Below are 18,759 nucleotides of genomic sequence, written 5' to 3' on the forward strand. Positions count from 1 at the left end.
TCAAATTCTGCTATTAGACCCTGTACTTTCATAAATTGTGGAATTAGTACTTATACTTTAATTTGGTCATTTTTAATCTCTGTACTTTTAGAATTTGAAAATTTTAGTTCTAACCAAATGATAATTATTAAATTCATTAAGTTAAGTTTTTTTTTAAATTTGATGTGTCAAATATATTATTACATGTGTAATGATATGTCTATTTGTTATTTTCACATATTACTCACAAAAATCAATTAATAAACTTAATGACTGTTGTTTGCAGATAAGACTAAAATTTTAAAATTAAAAAAATATAGCCATTAAGAATGATCCAATTGGTGAACTGGACTCAATCTATAACTTTAAGCATAATACAAGACTAATGACATAATTTAACTAAATAGATTTAATTGTTACCATTGAGTTAGGACTAAAATATCAAAATTTGAAAAGTCCAAAGATTCAAATTGATCAAATTAAAGTAAAAGTACTAAATCCACAGCTTATACAAAATAAAGGGTTTAATAGCAGCATTTGACCCTCACAAAATTCTACCACTGTAATTGACCACATATATATATTAAAATTAAATAATATTTAAATTATTATACTTAATTTTAAAATTTTGATACATTTTATTGAAATAGTAAAATTGAATTATTAAAAAAATAATATTTTAAGTTAAAATTTAATTATGTATATATTTTTAAAATGAAAAAATAAAATTAGGTCGCTGAATAAAAATCTTACATATTAATCGTTTTTTTTTCTGACATAAGTCATTTATTTCACAATTATCACCTGCAATTTTCTTATTTGTTTTCACGTCTCACAGTTTTTCAGCAAAAAATAAAACTGAAATCATTCAAGCAATCTCCTCTGACTCCAAAGGGGTCAAATTCAAATTAGTACATAAATCCACCTAATCTCGATGCAGGCTGCTGAATGTACCTGGACACACTTCGAAATGCTTAGGCCATTTTGCTTTAAATCCCCATCCACAACGCCCTTATTTTTTAATTTCTCCAAGCATTTCCAAAAGGGTTATTCCGATTCTTCTTTCTTTAGGTCTAATTGGAGAATCAGCAATTACCCGTCTTTCATGGCTACCATCTCCTCCGTTTCCACCCACAAAGACCCTGTTTCTACTCACGATGCCACTCCCAATATCACCCACCAACCAGTTCAGGTGACCACTTCTTTTCCTTGATTTGATTTTCTTCATTGATTTTTAATTTTTATTCAGAAGGTTGCATTTATTGGGAGTATTTTTTGTTTGTTGGGTTTGGGGGGTTGATTTTGTTTCCAGTTTTTGTATAATTCGTTTAAGTCAGATCTTAATTTGGAGGAAAGTTTTTTTATTTTTATTTTTATTTTTATAATGAGATATTTTCTACGGGTTGGACAATGGGTATGTTCTTTGTTGAATTGTTGTAATGAAATGCATGTAGAGAACATCTAAATTTCTTGCTTTGAATCTTTTAAAAATTGCAAATTGGTTAGATTATGAGATTTTGTTTTATGAATTACAGGACATGATTAGTAGTATAACAAATTGAAGATCTATCATGTTGTTCTTTCAATCTCACATGGAGGTGCTAGTCGAAACCCGATTTCAGGATTATTTTCTGAATTTAGGTAGAAAATGAGATTGTTGTTGCCATGCCTTTTTTTTTTTTTTTAGATTTAACATTAGGGATCTGTAGAAGTATTAATTTGATTCACAGACCTATTAGCCCCCTTTTAGCGTTGAAGTTAGCACAACTTTTGCGGTTTAAAGCCGCGTTTCAAATGACGAAATTTTAGCTTTTGCGGTTAAAATCATGGTTTAGCAATTCCAATAAGAAAAGCCAAACAAATGAAGATTTTGGACATTGAGCAATATGTATATGCAAATAGTTTGTGTTATAAAGCTATATATATATTCTGTCTATTAACCTCGTATATTTTCACAGGTTGCGAAGCGATTGGAGAAGTTCAAGACTACAATTTTTACTCAGATGAGTATGCTTGCAATCAAGCATGGAGCAATAAACCTTGGCCAAGGGTTCCCCAACTTTGATGGTCCAGATTTTGTAAAAGAAGCGGCAATTCAAGCCATTAAAGATGGGAAAAACCAATATGCTCGAGGATATGGGGTTCCAGACTTTAACAACGCCATAGCTGCTCGCTTCAAGAAGGATACCGGACTTTTGATTGACCCTGAGAAGGAAGTTACTGTTACCTCTGGGTGCACCGAAGCTATTGCTGCAACCATGTTAGGCTTGATTGATCCAGGTGATGAGGTGATCCTCTTTGCTCCATTTTATGATTCTTATGAAGCGACATTATCCATGGCTGGTGCCAAAGTAAAATGCATCACATTGCGCCCTCCGGATTTTGCTGTTCCTATTGATGAGCTTAAGTCAACTATCTCAAAGAACACTCGTGCCATTCTTATAAACACTCCACATAATCCAACGGGGAAGATGTTTACTCGTGAGGAACTTAATACAATTGCATCGCTATGCATTGAGAATGATGTTTTGGTTTTTACTGATGAAGTTTATGATAAATTAGCATTCGAAATGGATCACATTTCAATGGCATCCCTTCCTGGAATGTATGAGCGAACGGTAACTATGAACTCCTTGGGGAAGACGTTCTCTCTAACAGGGTGGAAAATCGGGTGGGCTATAGCTCCACCACACTTGACTTGGGGAGTGCGGCAAGCGCACTCATTCCTTACTTTTGCTACTTCCACTCCCATGCAATATGCGGCTACAGTTGCTCTCCAAGCCCCTGATTCCTACTTTGCTGAGCTAAAGACAGATTATATGGCAAAGAAGGCAATTTTGGTGCAGGGTTTGAAGGATGTTGGTTTTAAAGTATTCCCATCAAGCGGAACATACTTTGTTGTTGTAGATCACACCCGTTTTGGTCTAGACAATGATATTGCGTTTTGCGAGTATCTGATCAAGGAAGTCGGAGTTGTGGCAATTCCTACTAGTGTTTTTTACTTGAACCCGGAAGATGGAAAGAATTTGGTGAGATTTACCTTCTGCAAGGATGAAGAAACTTTGAGGTCTGCAGTCGAGAGGATGAAGGAAAAGCTGAAGAAAAAGTGATTAAATGTATCGGAACTAGGTTTATCGGCCAAGGTATGTGACTAGATTTGGCTATGAGAACTTGTAATCCTTGAAAATCAAACTGGAGGTTGAGTAAAAACTCAAACCAAACCTATAAATTTTATTCGAATAATAGAATTCATCGTAGGAGCGACTTCAAGCAATGTATGGTTCATGGATGAATACGCAGTAGATTGTGCTTAATCGAGTAACAGTTATATCTTGATGGATGCATATCGATGTTTTATCGGTTTCCTATACATTTTTCCTGTAAGTGTCAAAGCATATGTCTAGAACTAAACAGTTATTTGAAGCTCAGTGAAATTCTATGAACCTCTCTGTTTCATGCATGTACGCAGGCACACTGAAGTTCAAATTGAATACATTCAGTTATTGGATGCATTATGTTGAGATTTGAATGGCGGATATCTTGAAAATATTCCGTAAGAAGAAAGGGCATGATAATCTTCGGAAAACAAAATCCCTTTGCAGAAAAACTTTCTCATCCTTTCCTTTGCATGGACGGTAACTGTGAATATATCATCTATAACATTACCCAGAAAAGTCGGTGGCTTTATTCAACCAATGAAGCCATACTTTTCTGCTAATCTTGGTTCATAGATTAAGCATATGTTGGGTTCTAAAATGATTTCTTAGCCAATTTCAAGATTTTTAAAAAGAAAAAAACCCAGATAGAGAATATGTCTCAAACTCAACCTGGGGAAAGGGTCAATGGAACCAATGGTTCAGCCCCAGGGAGGAACTACAAGCTTTATTGGTGCTACCAGTGTCGTCAATCTGTAGGGATTGTCCCTACAAATCCTTCGGAGATTATCTGCCCTCGATGTTCTGGCCAGTTCGTTTGCGAGATGGAAATTGATAGGCCGAGAATGGTTGTTGACTTCGCTGCTTCTGATCCCTCCCCTGAAGTTCGTCTGTTTGAAGCACTCTCTCTTATCATGGATCCTCTGATCCGGATATCCAATCGTAATCGTGATTGTTCCAATAATCAAGAACCTATAGGTTGGCCTTTGCTCGGGCATCGTTTACTAGGACCCGAATCTGTAAATAATCCCCTTGAGTCTCTTCGAGGGCGTAGAAGCCATAGTTTTGATGGAAATGAAATTAGAGAACAAGAACCTGCACAACGTTTTGATAATCAAGAACCTTTAGGTTGGCCGTTGCTCAGAAGTCATTTACTGGGAGCCGAATTTGTAAATAATCCCCTGGAGCATCGTCGAAGGTGTAGAAGCCATAGTTCCCATGGAAGTGAAATTAGAGAACAAGAACACGTACAACGTTCTAATAATCAAGAATCTTTAGGTTGGCCTTTCCTCAGGCATCATTTCCTAGAAGTCGAATCTATAAGTGATCCCCTTGAGCATCGTCAAAGGCGTAGAAGCCATAGTTCTGATGGAAATGAAATTCAAGAACCTTTAGGTTGGCCTTTCCTCGGGCGTTATTTCTTGGGAGCAGAATCTATAAGTAATCACCTTGAGCATCGTCAAAGGCGTAGAAGCTATGGTTCCAATGGAAATGAAATTCTAGAATCTTTAGGCCGGCCTTTCCTCAGGCGTCATTTTCTGGGAGCTGAATCTGTAAGTAATCCCCTTGAGCATCGTCAAAGGTGTAGCTTCCATAGTTCCGGTCAAAATGAAAATCAAGAACCTTTCGGCTGGCCTCTTCTCAGGCATCATTTCTTGGGAGCTAGATCTGTAAGTGATCCCTTTGAGCATCGTGGAAGGCATAGACTTAGTTCCGATGAAAATGAAATTAGAGAACAAGAATTTGAAGCTACACATCGCCCTAGGACTTGGATTATCCTTAGACCTGCGGGCCCTTATGGTCCAAGCATAGCTGAAAGGAGTTTGCGACAAGCAAACCTTGTACAGTCTGGTATTGATCCGAGAAACTTCTTTTCTGGGTCAGGACTCGATGATTTGATCGATCAAATAACTCAAACTGACCGTCCAGGAGTACCTCCAGCTCCAGTATCGACAATCAACACAATTCCAACCGTGAAGATCACTGAAATGCACCTGATTGACAATTCGCAATGCCCAGTTTGCAAGGAGGAATTCACTGTTGGTGGAGAAGCAAGGGAGCTGCCTTGTAAACATATCTACCACAATGACTGCATTGTTCCCTGGCTAAGGCTTCACAATTCTTGCCCTGTTTGTCGCCAAGAATTGCCTGTTAGCAGTGATGCAGAATCCAGTAATAGTCATTTCTCAGAGTCCGAGGTTTCTTCTGGAGATCGTGGACAATATCGCAGGCTTAGGCAGCTGGCTAGTAACCTATGTCCTTTCCATAGAAGGCATCAGAGTTCTCCTGGTAATGAAAATTGATTTTCAATGATATCATTGTCCTCATGATTCAATGTGATTTATATATTGTGTTTATCTTTGAACCAACTAGCAATGCCAATGGAACAGGCGAATCTCCTCCATCATGCCAATGCTGACTATATCAATAACTCTGCTATATTACTTCATGTTGCCTCATTTCACTTTTTTATTTTAATATTATAAAAAATTCTAGTTTATTTATAAATTGTAATTTCATATTCTGCAAAGATGAAACAGATTTTATGACATGAAACCATTTATGCAATTCAAAATAGAACATAACATGGACTCGCTTTATAATCTCTCTGTTCATTGACAATTAACCTGTTACACAGAAAATCATCTTTAAATTTATTTCCCCCCAGCAGTTCAATCAAGGTCGAATCGATGCTGTATTCTCTAGGCATTTTACATGCAGACGTGCTTGCTTGTCAGAATTCATGCAAAACTTTGTTGCAAAATGTGTTTCAGATGTAAATTGTGTGAACTACTTGATTTAAATTTCAGTAATTTACCATGGTTTTTACATGTATGTCATCCAGAACTCAGATGTAACATCAAAAAATAAAAAATTGAGCATACCCATATCGATCATTAATGTGTAATCGCGACCCTGAGACAGAAACCTAAGCAGCATCTACCATGGCTTGCCACTCTCTAATCCTATTATATAATTTAAACTGCAGAATCTCTAAAATCTCGAAATGCTGCATAAACAGCCTATTTATGTATTTCAAGTACATTAGATGCACCTTCAAACAATCAATTTTCCAGGAAAATAGCATGGCAATTATCAAAATCAAGTAAATGGCAGTTAAATAGCCATATGATTCTAAAAACAGGGTAATACATAGTTTCAATTAAATGTCTCTGAACAATACAAGCAATTTTATATGATTCTAAAAACAGGGGCATGCATAGTTTCGATTAAATGTCTAAATGCAGATAAAAGTACATAATAAAAAGAATGAACGTCATGATGAAAATTCTGTGTTTGATTGTTGTTTTTCAGCTTAGAAATCATATTCTGGTAAGGAAAATGGTCCAAGGGAGATAAGCAGTCATAAATAAGATCAAAGACGCTTGGGTTGATAGTGAGTACCGGCATAAAACCCTTCTGTGTATGCCGTGTTCTTGAATATTGTCTGCAATGGAAACCCATCATTTCTGTTAGAATAAACTTGAAAACTAAAATAAACAGGGCACTTGTGGGTTGAAGCGAAACAAAAAACTATTACAAAACCTGAACAGTTTCTTTAGGTTTATTCAAAAGAATCACCAAGAGTTATATACTAAATAATGAAGGAAATATTTAACTGTTACTGCATAATACTTACAGCGAGATTCTTTAGATCTTCTCTAAGACATTTTCTAATATTATTCGCTACTTCAGCTCCTAATTGTCCACCATGTCGCTTGATGGAATCTTCGGAAATCTGTAATCAGTTCATAAGTAAGGGGGGAAAATAAAGAAGGAAAAATATCAGGTTGACAGAAGTATTAGAATAAGCTTACTTCTGATAGCAGTAAGGTAGATGTTCTATCCAGAAGCTCTTCCACAAATTTCCCAGCATCTGTGGAAGGAATCGATGGTCGAACACCATTGACAGATTTCTCCTTAACATTTTGCACAGCACTAGATGGCTTTTCAGCTTTTGCTACATAGAGAGAAGAGAAAGGGTTATATTGTTTAGACCAAATTGATTCCTACATCACTATATAGGCAATCAACAGCAGAGCTAGAAACTCAATTATCATGCAAACAACATTACAGTTCTTCTCGAATTTCTGATACCAACAATATTGTTTTTTATTAACAGATGAAATGACAATCAGTGTTAATCCAGACAAGAAACAGATTCCTAATGTAAGATTGGCACCATTGTTTTGCAACCATTGACATTAAATCACCACCTCGATCAAAAGAAAAATAAAATTCACTTAACCTTAACAAACTGTCAACAAAGCCCATTACCGCTAGCTAGATGCAAAATTTTGTCATATTTATCACAATCCTAAGTTGAAACTATTAAATTCAGCATCATAAGTTGAAACTATTAAATTCAGCATCTTTGTGCCCAAGTTGTGCAACACAATAAAGTGATTAGTATAAAAGCTACAGCTATAAGAACAAATGGCAGGCTAATTTTTGGAACCCAAAACAGAAGTTGGTCTCAGGATCAAATAGAAACAGAGGAATGGTGATCTAGACTTCAAGCATGTCAAATTCTTAAAAACAATGTCAACAATTCATTTAAATGAAGCAATAGATAAAACTTAGTTTTGATTTTCTTGAAACATTACAATAGGATCAAAATTTAGGAAGTTGTAACTGGGGCAAGAAAGTGAGAATCTTACGGTAGAAAACAGAGTGGTAAATGACAATTCTTATGGATAAATTACCTGTAACTGCTGTAGAATTATTACCAGCACTAGGATGATTTCCAGATGAATCTTGTGAAGGGGTTTTCTCGGGAAGATCAGGCAGAACTGTGGAACCCAATGGAACTAAAGAAGCTAGATCAGGAGGTTGATCTTTTCCTACAGGAGGGTTAGCCTACCAACGGTAAATGGATATTAGATTAGCTGAATTGACAAGTCATTACCAGTGACATGGGACACATCAAGGAAAAAGTAAAATCACCTCCAGATCAATATAAGTTGGGTCTCTCCCAATTGATTTAAGAAACTTGTCAAGACCAAAGGCATTAAGAGCTGGAAATAAATTATTGGAAGTTAGTTTAAACAGATGCCGAAAAGATAAAAAGTTCTGACACCAAGGTATATAGAGCTATAACGACTAAGTTTCCTCATTGATTTCCAGTTATATTAAGCCAAAGCCTAGTAAATCAGTCCCTTTTTTCTATCACAAGAGTTCTATGCCTGAGTAACCCAAATTGCATATACCATGACACATAGCATTCATACTCGTAACAAATAATTGATAGGAAGAACTAAAAATGGGACACTAAGAATCGAATTGATGGTTCAGCGTAACCAGCATTTTTGCTTATGTTGTCCATATAAAAAGGCAATAGGTTAAAACAATGCTAAAGCATAAGATATTTACTTCTCAACATATTCCATCTTGAAATAATCGCCTACAACCACTCCAATCATTTTAGGTAACAAAATAAAGCATGGAACTGAATACGAAAAACAAGAACGTGAATATATCTTTCTGCAAAAAGGTGAAAAAAAGGTGTATATATATTCCAACTTACAGATTGACATGTCATTGGAAAGTGGGTGAAAGATGCAACGCTCTTGAGTTTTGAATCCTTTATCCAACAATAGCGAGACATGACTTTAAATGGAAAAAAAAAAAAAAAAAAAAAGGGAACAGAAAATTAACACTAGAAATACAACGAAGAAAACCGCCAAAAAAGCAAATCTTTACAGACAAACAATTAAGCACAGAATCCATAATAGAGAGATAAGAGAAAGGGGAAGGAGAAGGAGAAAGAAGGGAGAAGGGAGAAGAAACTGCACTAGAATTTAGGCCTAATGATCATTAACACTAGAATCATCTTCTATTGCAGAAGGTTTTGCAGTGCTCGATACATTATTTTTCTTTGGTTTTCACATTGGCAAAGCCACTTCATTCACACACGAATGCAAAAAGAAAAAAGATCAAATTGGGTAAGAGGCCCTTGTACTATGCATTTTTGCAGATTTAATCCCTCTACTGTAATTGATCACTTATATCCCTCTACTTCTCAAAATGTGTATTTTCAGTCCTATGGCTATTTTTTTTTTGTTAATTCCGTAGCTTTTTTTTTTTAAAACATGTGACATTGTCATTTTTGTACAATTAGACAAATTTTGCACATTTAAAGAAGACAAAAAAAAGTGACTAAATCCACCAAAAAAGTATAATACAAGGACTTTCTATACAATTTGGCAAAGGAAAAAGCTACTAAAGCTTCAAGGACTTCCCTTCTAATATATAAGGCAACAGAATTTACTTAAATTCAAGATCTTAGGAAGATAATTCTCCATGTACCATTCAGCACTAAAATGAATGTAAATTCAAAGCTTGAAGGAAATAAAACTTAAATACCTTGCAGATTCATTTACTAGAGCAAATGGAGTAACACATCCAAGTGGCACCTTAAAAAAAAAGAAAACAGAAGCAACATAAAATAATGAAATGCAAATACATATAACAATCATTATTGAAAGGGGGGGGGGGGGGAGGGCGTGGAAACAAAAGCAACAATATAAAATAGTAAACTATAATCTTCTAATCATATATTTGGCAATCATTTATATGCGTAAACATTGATTACCAAATTTATTTATCTTCTAAGAAAAGAAGTAGCTTGTCATTTTTTCTTTAACTAAATCCATTAATAATAACATGACCTCCAAAAATTTGATAACAAACAAGTGTAAAAGAACTTATATATTTGCCCACCTTAAGTATCTCACCCAATGCCTCTTCTGGAGCCATTCTTAGACCACCTTTTCCTAAACCAAGCCTCTGAGATAAAACTGCACAGCTTTGAAAGCCACATGAAACTCACATTAACCTCTCAAAGTTACTTCAAAATTTCCATATTGAGACCAATATATGAGACCAATAAACTATTTCCATGCATTATACAAAAAATAAAGCAGGAAAGAAAGTATGTACCTTTCATATCTACTTTCGTATCTGCAAGGGCAGACACAACATAGTACCTATGTTTTTTGTCCTGCATGGATAAACATTTGCAATCACTCAGAAAGTTTCGAATAATCCATCAGAAACAATGCCAATTTTCATTCGGTGTATACCTTCAAGAACAGATTTTTGCTCAGTGCACCTCCCACATTCCCAACATATTTTGCCTGATGAGAAGAAAAATTTTAGAATCCATGAAATGCATGAGTTTGTTTACTCAAAAGGGACTCATCGGCTAAGTTTAGCACTCTTCTTTTACCTGAGCTTCGACAGTCAAAACAACAGGATGTTCATACTGGGAAAAATCAATTTGAAGCTCCTGAAAAAAATCCAATGCACATACCAGTCACTAGAGATGCAAAAGAAGAAAAGCAACCATAAACTGAAGCAAGGCCATAAATTCTTGAATTCAATCATAACCAGATACAAACAGAGAAATAGTGCTGAATCAAAACTATATAATTAGAAGGATTGCAATCAATGGTGAATTGCCATGGGAGTCACGGGCCATTTTGGAAACATCTTGAGTGAGTGTGTGCGCTAAACTAAATTAACTTGTTACCCCACCCCACCCCACCCCCCAAAAAAAAAATTTAAATTGTATATATTTATATTTATTTATTTTGTTTATAATTTAATTTTGTGCATTATAAATTTAAATTGTTATCTGTCACCTTGTGTTCTTCTATTTTCATCTTTAAGATCACAGCTTTAAGCTATTGGTCAAACTACATACTTAGTTTCCTAATTGGCCCCCAAAATCAAATGGCAAGATCGGCCACTGGTTACAATTCACAATATTTCCACCAATTCATAGTGTAAATATCTATAAAAGTTCATAATTTTAGCAGAGAAAACCATATTGTAACAGCCTAATTTGTGTTTTGACACTTTATTTGCTCCATTCTTACCCTGAAAATAAATGAATTTAAATAAAAATAATGAAAACCCAAATCACAATTGTAGTTTAAATAATGAATCATTTCCCAAAAACTGAATGGATATTGCGAATTAGATACTAACTGTACAAAGATTAGAACTAAAAGCTATCCAGAAATCAAAAAGAGGAAACCTTTAAACGAGCAAGCAGCTGATCCTTGGAATAACCCATTGTTTCTGTGTCGAAGCTGAAGACTGAAGTTCAGGAGATAAAAGCAAACAATATAGAAATCAGCGATGAGCTTGGAATAGGTTTATTTGTTACTGAAGTATTGAGGTGGATTCTGGTTTGGGCTTAAACTCGTTGGATCATTTACGGAAACTCCATTGCACTGGGCCTACAGTGCGATCTCAATTTAAGGTAAATTTTGTGCTCACTCAAATGAAACTCACCCGTATTGAATAACATTTCCGTAATTTTTTAATCGAAGATACAAACTCAAGAGCATAAATAGTAGTATGAGAATTGAACTCCACGTTTGGTAGAGTGGAGTAACTTTTTGTTAAGTATTTTAGTTGATTTACTATATTCTTGTTTTCAAGGTTCATAATCACCCATGTCTTGAAACAAATACCAACAGTTAACTAATTATAACAACTCTAATCTACATCATGATGAAGTTAATTCATTAATTATGATAGGGACGAGTTGGCAGTACAAACACAGTGAACTATGTAATGGTCTTAATGTCGATCAAAGATCGTATACGATGCAGTTATCAATTTTGTTTATAACAATTTTGGATGCTTCACTTTTTTGTATTCAAGTGGTGGCACATGGAAAACATATTTATGGAGGAGTCACTACTCGAATAAGATCTGAGGGTAAGATTGTTGCATTATGGTGGATGAACAACACATTCAACATTTAAGATCCCATTGAAATCAAGCAATAATTCTTCTTGCGAAGTTAAGTAAGGTACATCATTAGCTGGATTACTAAGGAAGACAAGTCTGATTAAATGGGATGAAGCACCAATGGCTGATGTACATGTTGTAGGATATTCTGCGATGCAATGATCATTCATCAGAAAATAAGTTATTTGATGGGGTAAATATGTTGTTGCGAGGGGATTTCAGACAAATATTACATGTTCCTTGGGGCAGGCGCAGTGTTATTATTTCAACTTCTATATTACCAAGTATAGAATATGGGATCACTGTGACCTTTTCCAATTAACCATAAACATGCGATTTCATATGAATTCAACAACTTCTTCTATCTCTGCTTTCAATAAGTGGCTGTTGAATTTGGTGATGGTAGATTACCTACTATCTATCAAACATGATGGGGATGATATGTCGCAAATAATTCCACATGGATCTGGTTCATTTTGTGACATTGTTGAATTCACTTATCCCGATTTGGAAAGAAATTTTAAGAATTCAACGTTTATAAAGGATAGAACTATTTTGTCACCGTCAAATAAGGTTGGTGATAGAGTTAATAATATTCATTTTGAACAACAATTTGTATTATATCCTCCTAAATTCTTAAAACTCTTTGAAATTCATCGGAATTCCCAACCATAAAATTCAGTTGAAAGTTGGTGTTTCGATTATGCTTCTTATAAATATAAACCAAAGTCTTGGACACTAGGTTGATTGTAACAAAATTGGGCTCACCATTGATTGAAGCAGACTCATATTGGTTAACAATTTTTTATTCAAATGCAAATTTGTCCATCTTATATAAAATGACCATTCACGAAGATGGTTTCCCATCAAGATATGTTTTGCAATGATCATAAATAAAAGTCATGTTGGAGTTTGGTTGTCATGTATGGACATATCAATTAATTAGTCATATGACTATTTTAATATTTTTTTTATTTTTTTTCAAAGGATATGATGCAGAGCTACAACGTCATTCCCTAACTTGCAGCTGTAGACGAGATTTGGAAATTGAAGGTTCGCATCATTAGAATATAACATGCGGTTAATGTGCGACAAAATAATGAATTCATTGGCATTGGATTCATAATATTAGATGAAAATGTAAGTACAAAAAATTTAATTAACTTATTTTATCTATACTTCATCACTATTAATTAAATTATCTTTAAAATTTCTAATTTTTACTATTAATTACATATGATCATATTGTTGGGTTTTGGTGCCCTTAGTGTAGTATATTCATCCATTTATAATTGTAATTTTTGAATAGATTAATTTAGATGAAATTCCATTATACATTAATATCATTTGTATATATGCCTTTAATGGTTTTTGCATGCAAAGCAAAATGTAAACAAATATTGACTCATTTTATGTTTAACTAATATTAGTTGAATCATAATGTGGAAGACAACTTATATTAGTAGATAATCTAAACAATACATAGCCTAATTGAAACTGAGAAAATCGATTGAAAGACTATTATGTCGTCTATTAAGTCTGATTAGGGAGATGTCTTATCTTAAGTATCAGAGCGGATAACTCCTAAAAGATAGAGACAGATGTTATTATCTCGACTGAAAATACATTAGACAGGACCCAAGTTGAATTTATCCTAAATCCGTTTATGAATTTATTCACTTGTGATGTTTATAGTATGACATACCTTATTCCTAAGTGGATGATGAATCATGTATGTGTGACTCGTATACTTTGATATAAATGTAAGCTCAAGTTCAAATATATAAATAACTGAAACCTGGTAAGTTAGGTATATGACTTCTGCATGATGTAGCATCATTCCACAACAGTGAAATTCATAGCCCAGTAAAGGGTAAATGATATTCTCTCATTGATATTACATATTGATGAAAAAGGAATGTGGTCATGGGTCATTTGTCATAAGACAAATGATTTAATTACTATATATTAGTAATTAACTTTTTCATATCGAAAGATGTAATGGAACTATGAGATAAAATAAGTCCATATTGGGAGAATAAATTTTATCCCAAAGAAATTAGTGATATCTTATGAGGGTAACACGCTTATAACAAGGTTATCGGACAAGCACTTAGTTAGGGGTGAGCAAAACTCGATTCAACTTGACAAAATCATTTTTTTTTCAAATTTTGAGTTAATTGAATTGAGTTATTTGAGTTATTCGAGTCAACTCGAATAAGTAATTCATTTTTTCAAGTTCAAGTTGAGTTGAATTTTACAAATCGAATAACTCGAATAATTCAAATAACAGATTGATGTAATTACCCTTTTGTTCCTATTGATTTTGAAAATGAGCAAATTGGTCTCTCTCAATAAAAATAAATCAAAATAATTTTCAAATTTTCAAAATATTTATAAAAATCAAAATTTCATATTTTTTAAAATATAAAAATTAAAAATTCTAAAACAAATTTAAAGAATATATGGAAAAATTAATTTTTAAAAAAATTAGAATAATAATTTTAAGGGCCTAAACAAATTCAAGTTTATCATTCTAAAGTTTTTAGTTTCTCTTATTTTTTTTTTGAAAGAGTTTTAAAATATATGTGGTTTCAATTTATGTGCTCTAACATGGAAATAATTACCCTGTAATAAAATTTTAATTTAACTCGAATAATTTCACTTAATCAACTTGACTCGAATTTCATTTCCCTTTACTCTATTTGAAAATTTCAAATCGAGTTACAATGTTGAAATGAGACTCATCAACTCAACTCACTCAAAATTTTTTCATCCAATTTGACTCGATTCGATCGAACGCTCACCCCCACACTTAATAAAGTAGCTTCCGTAATGATATATAATAAAGGAGGGTTCAATCATGGTACTATAATGAAATGACTCTATGATTAAATAAGTTGTAATTAATAGTTGAAAAGAAGGAACTTAATTACAAATTATTTGAGCCCTAGTTATATGTGTGCAATCAGTCCCTTTGCTAGCTCAAGATTACCTGAAACGAATTGCATATAGAATGAATGAATTTTGGAATGAATAAAAACAATAAGAGAAATAGATCGCATATATCACTATATGCAGTGAATACGTTTTCTCACTAAGTACATAAAATAATTCAGAAAATAATTTAATTTCTTCAAATTATTATTAAATAATTGAAGTTCAAATTGAGAATTAAAGTAATTTGTCATCATAGATTTGTTTAATAAGACAGTTAAATTAAGTTTCCTCATAGATTCTAGTACAGTAAAGTTGCTATTACTTTAATGAAATTAGAATTGAGTTAAAAAACAAATTAAGTTAAGTTAATTAATTATTTAATTAATATTTTGGGTAATAAAAAATAGTTATTAGGTTGGATAAATTATAAGTGTTGGATAAAAATCCGAATAACACATATAATTAGACTCAATATATGAAAAGCCCATATAGGCCTAAATAATATAAGGGATGGCAAACCCTAGTGTATACTAGTGTCATGGGTTGCGCATGAGAGCCCGCAGCCATGACACATTTGTGCGATCCATCAAGTGGGAAGGAGGTCATTTGGCCCGATCGGACTGGCCCGCTGCTTGAAGAGATTGAAGGTCCATCTACAAGCTTGACATATATGGAAACATAATCTTCGAGGATATGCAATCTTAGATATAATATGTAATCTTAGAAGATATAATTTTGTAATTTTAGAGATTTGATTTGTAGATACCGCTTAACCTTAGCCGTTGATGTACTTGATCTGTACCGTTGGATATGGGGAGGCTTAACTATAAATAGTGGTCTCTTCCCTCATTGTAAATCACTTGAGTTTTTGAGCAATAAGAATTCTTGAGAGCATTCACTTAAATTTCTCTCTCTCTTGTGTTCTTAGTTTTCTGTGGCTTGTTCTTATTCCGTTCTTCGTTCATCTTCGTTTGGCTTTAAGTTGCTTTCATTTGTGTTGGTTTTTAAGGAGTTCTGTTGAATTCTCATATTGTGGGAGTTAGGCTGGCTTGGGCGTTTTAGGGAGCAAGAAACTATCTAAGGCCGCACGGATTGTGAGGCAAAATTTCTAAGTCCATGATAGTTGGTATCCGAGCCAAGTTTGTGAAAGCACTGTTGAAGGATGTCGAAATAAGTTGGTGAGAATGAGCTAATGGAGACTGGTGGGAGGGCCAGAAAGGCTAGTCGATCGAGGGACATACTATCGAGTTTGGAAAATTGAGTGGTCAATCTCGAGGAGTCTGTTGGTGACATGAAGGATACACTCAAAGTGGTCCTGATCCGTATGAAGGAACTGAGGGAAGAGAGCAAGGAATTTGTATTGGACACTCTCAGATCCACTTCAGATAAATTGACAATAAGGGTCGAAGCTCTTGAAGCCTTGGTGACTGCCATGAAATAGGAGATTGCTGAGTTTAAGGGGGAGCTCACAATCTGTAAGGCTGCCCTGAGAAGTGGGATATTAACTTCGAGACCAAAGCAATGTCATGTAGATGTTCCAAAACTCGAGAATTTCAAGGGGGCTAGATCCGCAAGAGAAGTGGATAACTTCTTGTGGGAATTAGAGCAATATTTTCAAGCAATTGGCATTGAAGATGATGCCACTAAGGTAAACATTGTTTCGATTTACTTTACTGATATTGCTCTCTTGTGGTGGCGACGTAGGTCCACGGATGAGAAACGTAGATGAACTGCTATTGGAACTTGGGAGAAGTTCCAAAGAGAGTTGAAGAAGCAGTTTTATCTGCAGCATGCTGAGAAGGAGGCTCATGCTAAATTGCACCTGCTTACGCAATAAGGCATTGTTTGAGATTATGTTCGGAAATTTAATGAGTTGTGCTTCAGATATTTGACTTGAACGAAAAAGAAGCATTTTATTGGTTCGAGGATGGGCTAGAAATGTGGGCTAAGCAAGAGTTACATCGCCTAGGCATCACTAATTTGACCGTAGCCATGGTTGAGGCAAAAAATTTCTACGATGTTGGGGAAAGAAAGTTTGATAATAGTAAGTCTTCCAAGCCCAAGCCAAGACCTAAAGGGAATGGTGAGGGAGACAAAGATCAAGTAGAAAAGAATGGAAAAGGCCCAAGGGCTAGTCAAGGTAGACCATGGGATAAGAAAGGGCCAATGTGATGCTGTCTTTGTCAAGGCCCACATAGGATGAGGGATTGCCCGAAGAAAGCCACTTTTCATGCTATGGAAGCGTGCGAAGAGGCCAAACACGACACCAAAAGTCTTAGTGCAGTATTAGGTAGTGTCAAAGACAAGGCAAGTAATAGATTAATTTTTATGGACATCATCGTGGCGGGCAGAAGATTGAATGCCCTTGTTGGTACTGGTGCGTCTTATTTATTTATGTCTGAAGAGATGGCAAAGGAACTCGGTCTTAAAATGGAGAAAGATTCGGGTCGAATCAAAACTATAAACTCCGGAAGCATTTCCATAACGGGTGTGGCTAAAGGAATGGAACTCAAGCTTGGTGAGTGGATCGGTAAAGCTACCATTAAGGTAATCCCATTTGATGATTATGATTTTGCAGTTGGATTAAGCTTACTTGATCGAGCTAATGCCGATATTCATCTTTCTGAGAATTACATGACGATTTTTGATTCAAACTATCAATATATAGTGCGAATGAAAAGAAAGGAAAGCATGGAGGGAAAAACATTGTCGGCAATCCAATTTGCCAAAGGAGTACGTAGAAATGAAGTCTCCTATTCAGCCACCTTGAGGGACAATGTGGATAAGAAATTCGAGGGAGAATTTCCAAAGGTAGTGAAATAGTTTTTGAAGTCATTTCAAGATGTAATGCCCATGGAGTTGCCCAAAAAATTGCCATCTAAGAGGGAGGTGGATCACAAGATTGAGTTGTTGCCCAATATTGAACCACCAGTAAAGGCACCATACCGGATGTCTCCGCCCAAGTTGGAGGAATTGCAGAAACAGTTGATGGAGCTTTTAGATGCTGGGTTCATTAGACTATCTAAAGCCCCATTTGGTACACCAATGTTGTTCTAAAAGAAGCATGATGGGTTCTTGAGATTGTGCATTAACTATAGGGCCTTAAACAAGATCACTGTGAAGAATAGGTATCCCATTCCTCTTATTGTAGATTTGTACGATCAACGTGGTAGCACGAGATGGTTTACTAAGTTGGATTTGAGATCGGGGTACCACCAAGTGAAAGTAGCCGAAGGGGATGAGTCCAAGATAGCCTGTGTGACTCTGTATAGGTCTTTTAAATTCCTTATGATGCCGTTCGGGTTAACAAATGCTCCAACCATGTTTTGCACCCTAATGAATAAGGTATTACAACCCTTCTTAGATCGTTTTGTAGTTGTTTATCTTGACGACATTGTGGTGTATAGTAAGGCGTTTGAGGAGCATGTGGGACATTTGAGGGAGGTGTTCCAAACCCTATGAGAAAATGAGCTATATGTCAAAGAGGAGAATTACTCATTTGCCCAATGAGAGGTGTCATTTTCTAGGTCATATTGTGGGAGGTGGCACGATTTGAATGGATGCAAGCAAAGTTCGAGCAATTACCGATTGGGAGCCACCAACCAAGGTGACAGAGTTACGGTTTTTCTTTGGATTAGCAAATTACTACCGACGCTTCATTGAAGGCTACTCCAAGATCACTGCACCATTGATGGACTTGTTGAAAAAGGTTAAAGTATGGGATTGGGACCCTCGATGCGAGAAAGCCTTTAATCAAGTGAAGCAAGCAATAATGAATGAGCATGTACTTGCTTTACCAGACTTTTCAAAGGCATATAAGGTACGCACGGATGCTTCAGACTATACGATTAGAAGAGTATTGATGCAAGATGGGCATCCAATTGCTTTTGAGAGTCGAAAGCTTAATGAGATGGAA

General features: G+C 35.0%; 3 protein-coding genes across 3 annotated transcripts; 2 read left to right on the top strand and 1 right to left on the bottom strand.

Moving 5' to 3' along the window:
• The first annotated feature begins 750 nt into the window (after window positions 1-750).
• LOC108460253 (uncharacterized) lies at window positions 751-3,253 on the top strand. Its single transcript, XM_017759685.2, has 2 exons — window positions 751-1,171; window positions 1,938-3,253. Exons 1-2 carry the CDS (start codon window positions 914-916, stop codon window positions 3,087-3,089), a joined length of 1,410 nt encoding a protein of 469 aa, XP_017615174.1. The 5' UTR covers window positions 751-913; the 3' UTR covers window positions 3,090-3,253.
• A 150-nt stretch (window positions 3,254-3,403) lies between these two features.
• On the top strand, window positions 3,404-5,642 carry LOC108460252 (uncharacterized). Its single transcript, XM_017759684.2, has one exon. The coding sequence runs from the start codon at window positions 3,791-3,793 to the stop codon at window positions 5,435-5,437; it is 1,647 nt and encodes a 548-aa protein (XP_017615173.1). The 5' UTR covers window positions 3,404-3,790; the 3' UTR covers window positions 5,438-5,642.
• Window positions 5,643-6,203: 561 nt separating this feature from the next.
• LOC108460254 (uncharacterized) lies at window positions 6,204-11,459 on the bottom strand. The gene is made up of 12 exons (XM_017759686.2): window positions 11,179-11,459; window positions 10,366-10,425; window positions 10,220-10,273; window positions 10,077-10,137; window positions 9,858-9,934; window positions 9,501-9,550; window positions 8,662-8,744; window positions 8,082-8,152; window positions 7,841-7,994; window positions 6,953-7,095; window positions 6,775-6,873; window positions 6,204-6,582 (listed from the first exon to the last, which is right to left on the bottom strand). Exons 1-12 carry the CDS (start codon window positions 11,215-11,217, stop codon window positions 6,511-6,513), a joined length of 963 nt encoding a protein of 320 aa, XP_017615175.1. The 5' UTR covers window positions 11,218-11,459; the 3' UTR covers window positions 6,204-6,510.
• Between the last annotated feature and the right edge of the window lie 7,300 nt (window positions 11,460-18,759).

The sequence above is a fragment of the Gossypium arboreum genome, chromosome 3 (assembly GCF_025698485.1).
Source record: "Gossypium arboreum isolate Shixiya-1 chromosome 3, ASM2569848v2, whole genome shotgun sequence".
Taxonomy (NCBI): Eukaryota; Viridiplantae; Streptophyta; class Magnoliopsida; order Malvales; family Malvaceae; genus Gossypium; species Gossypium arboreum.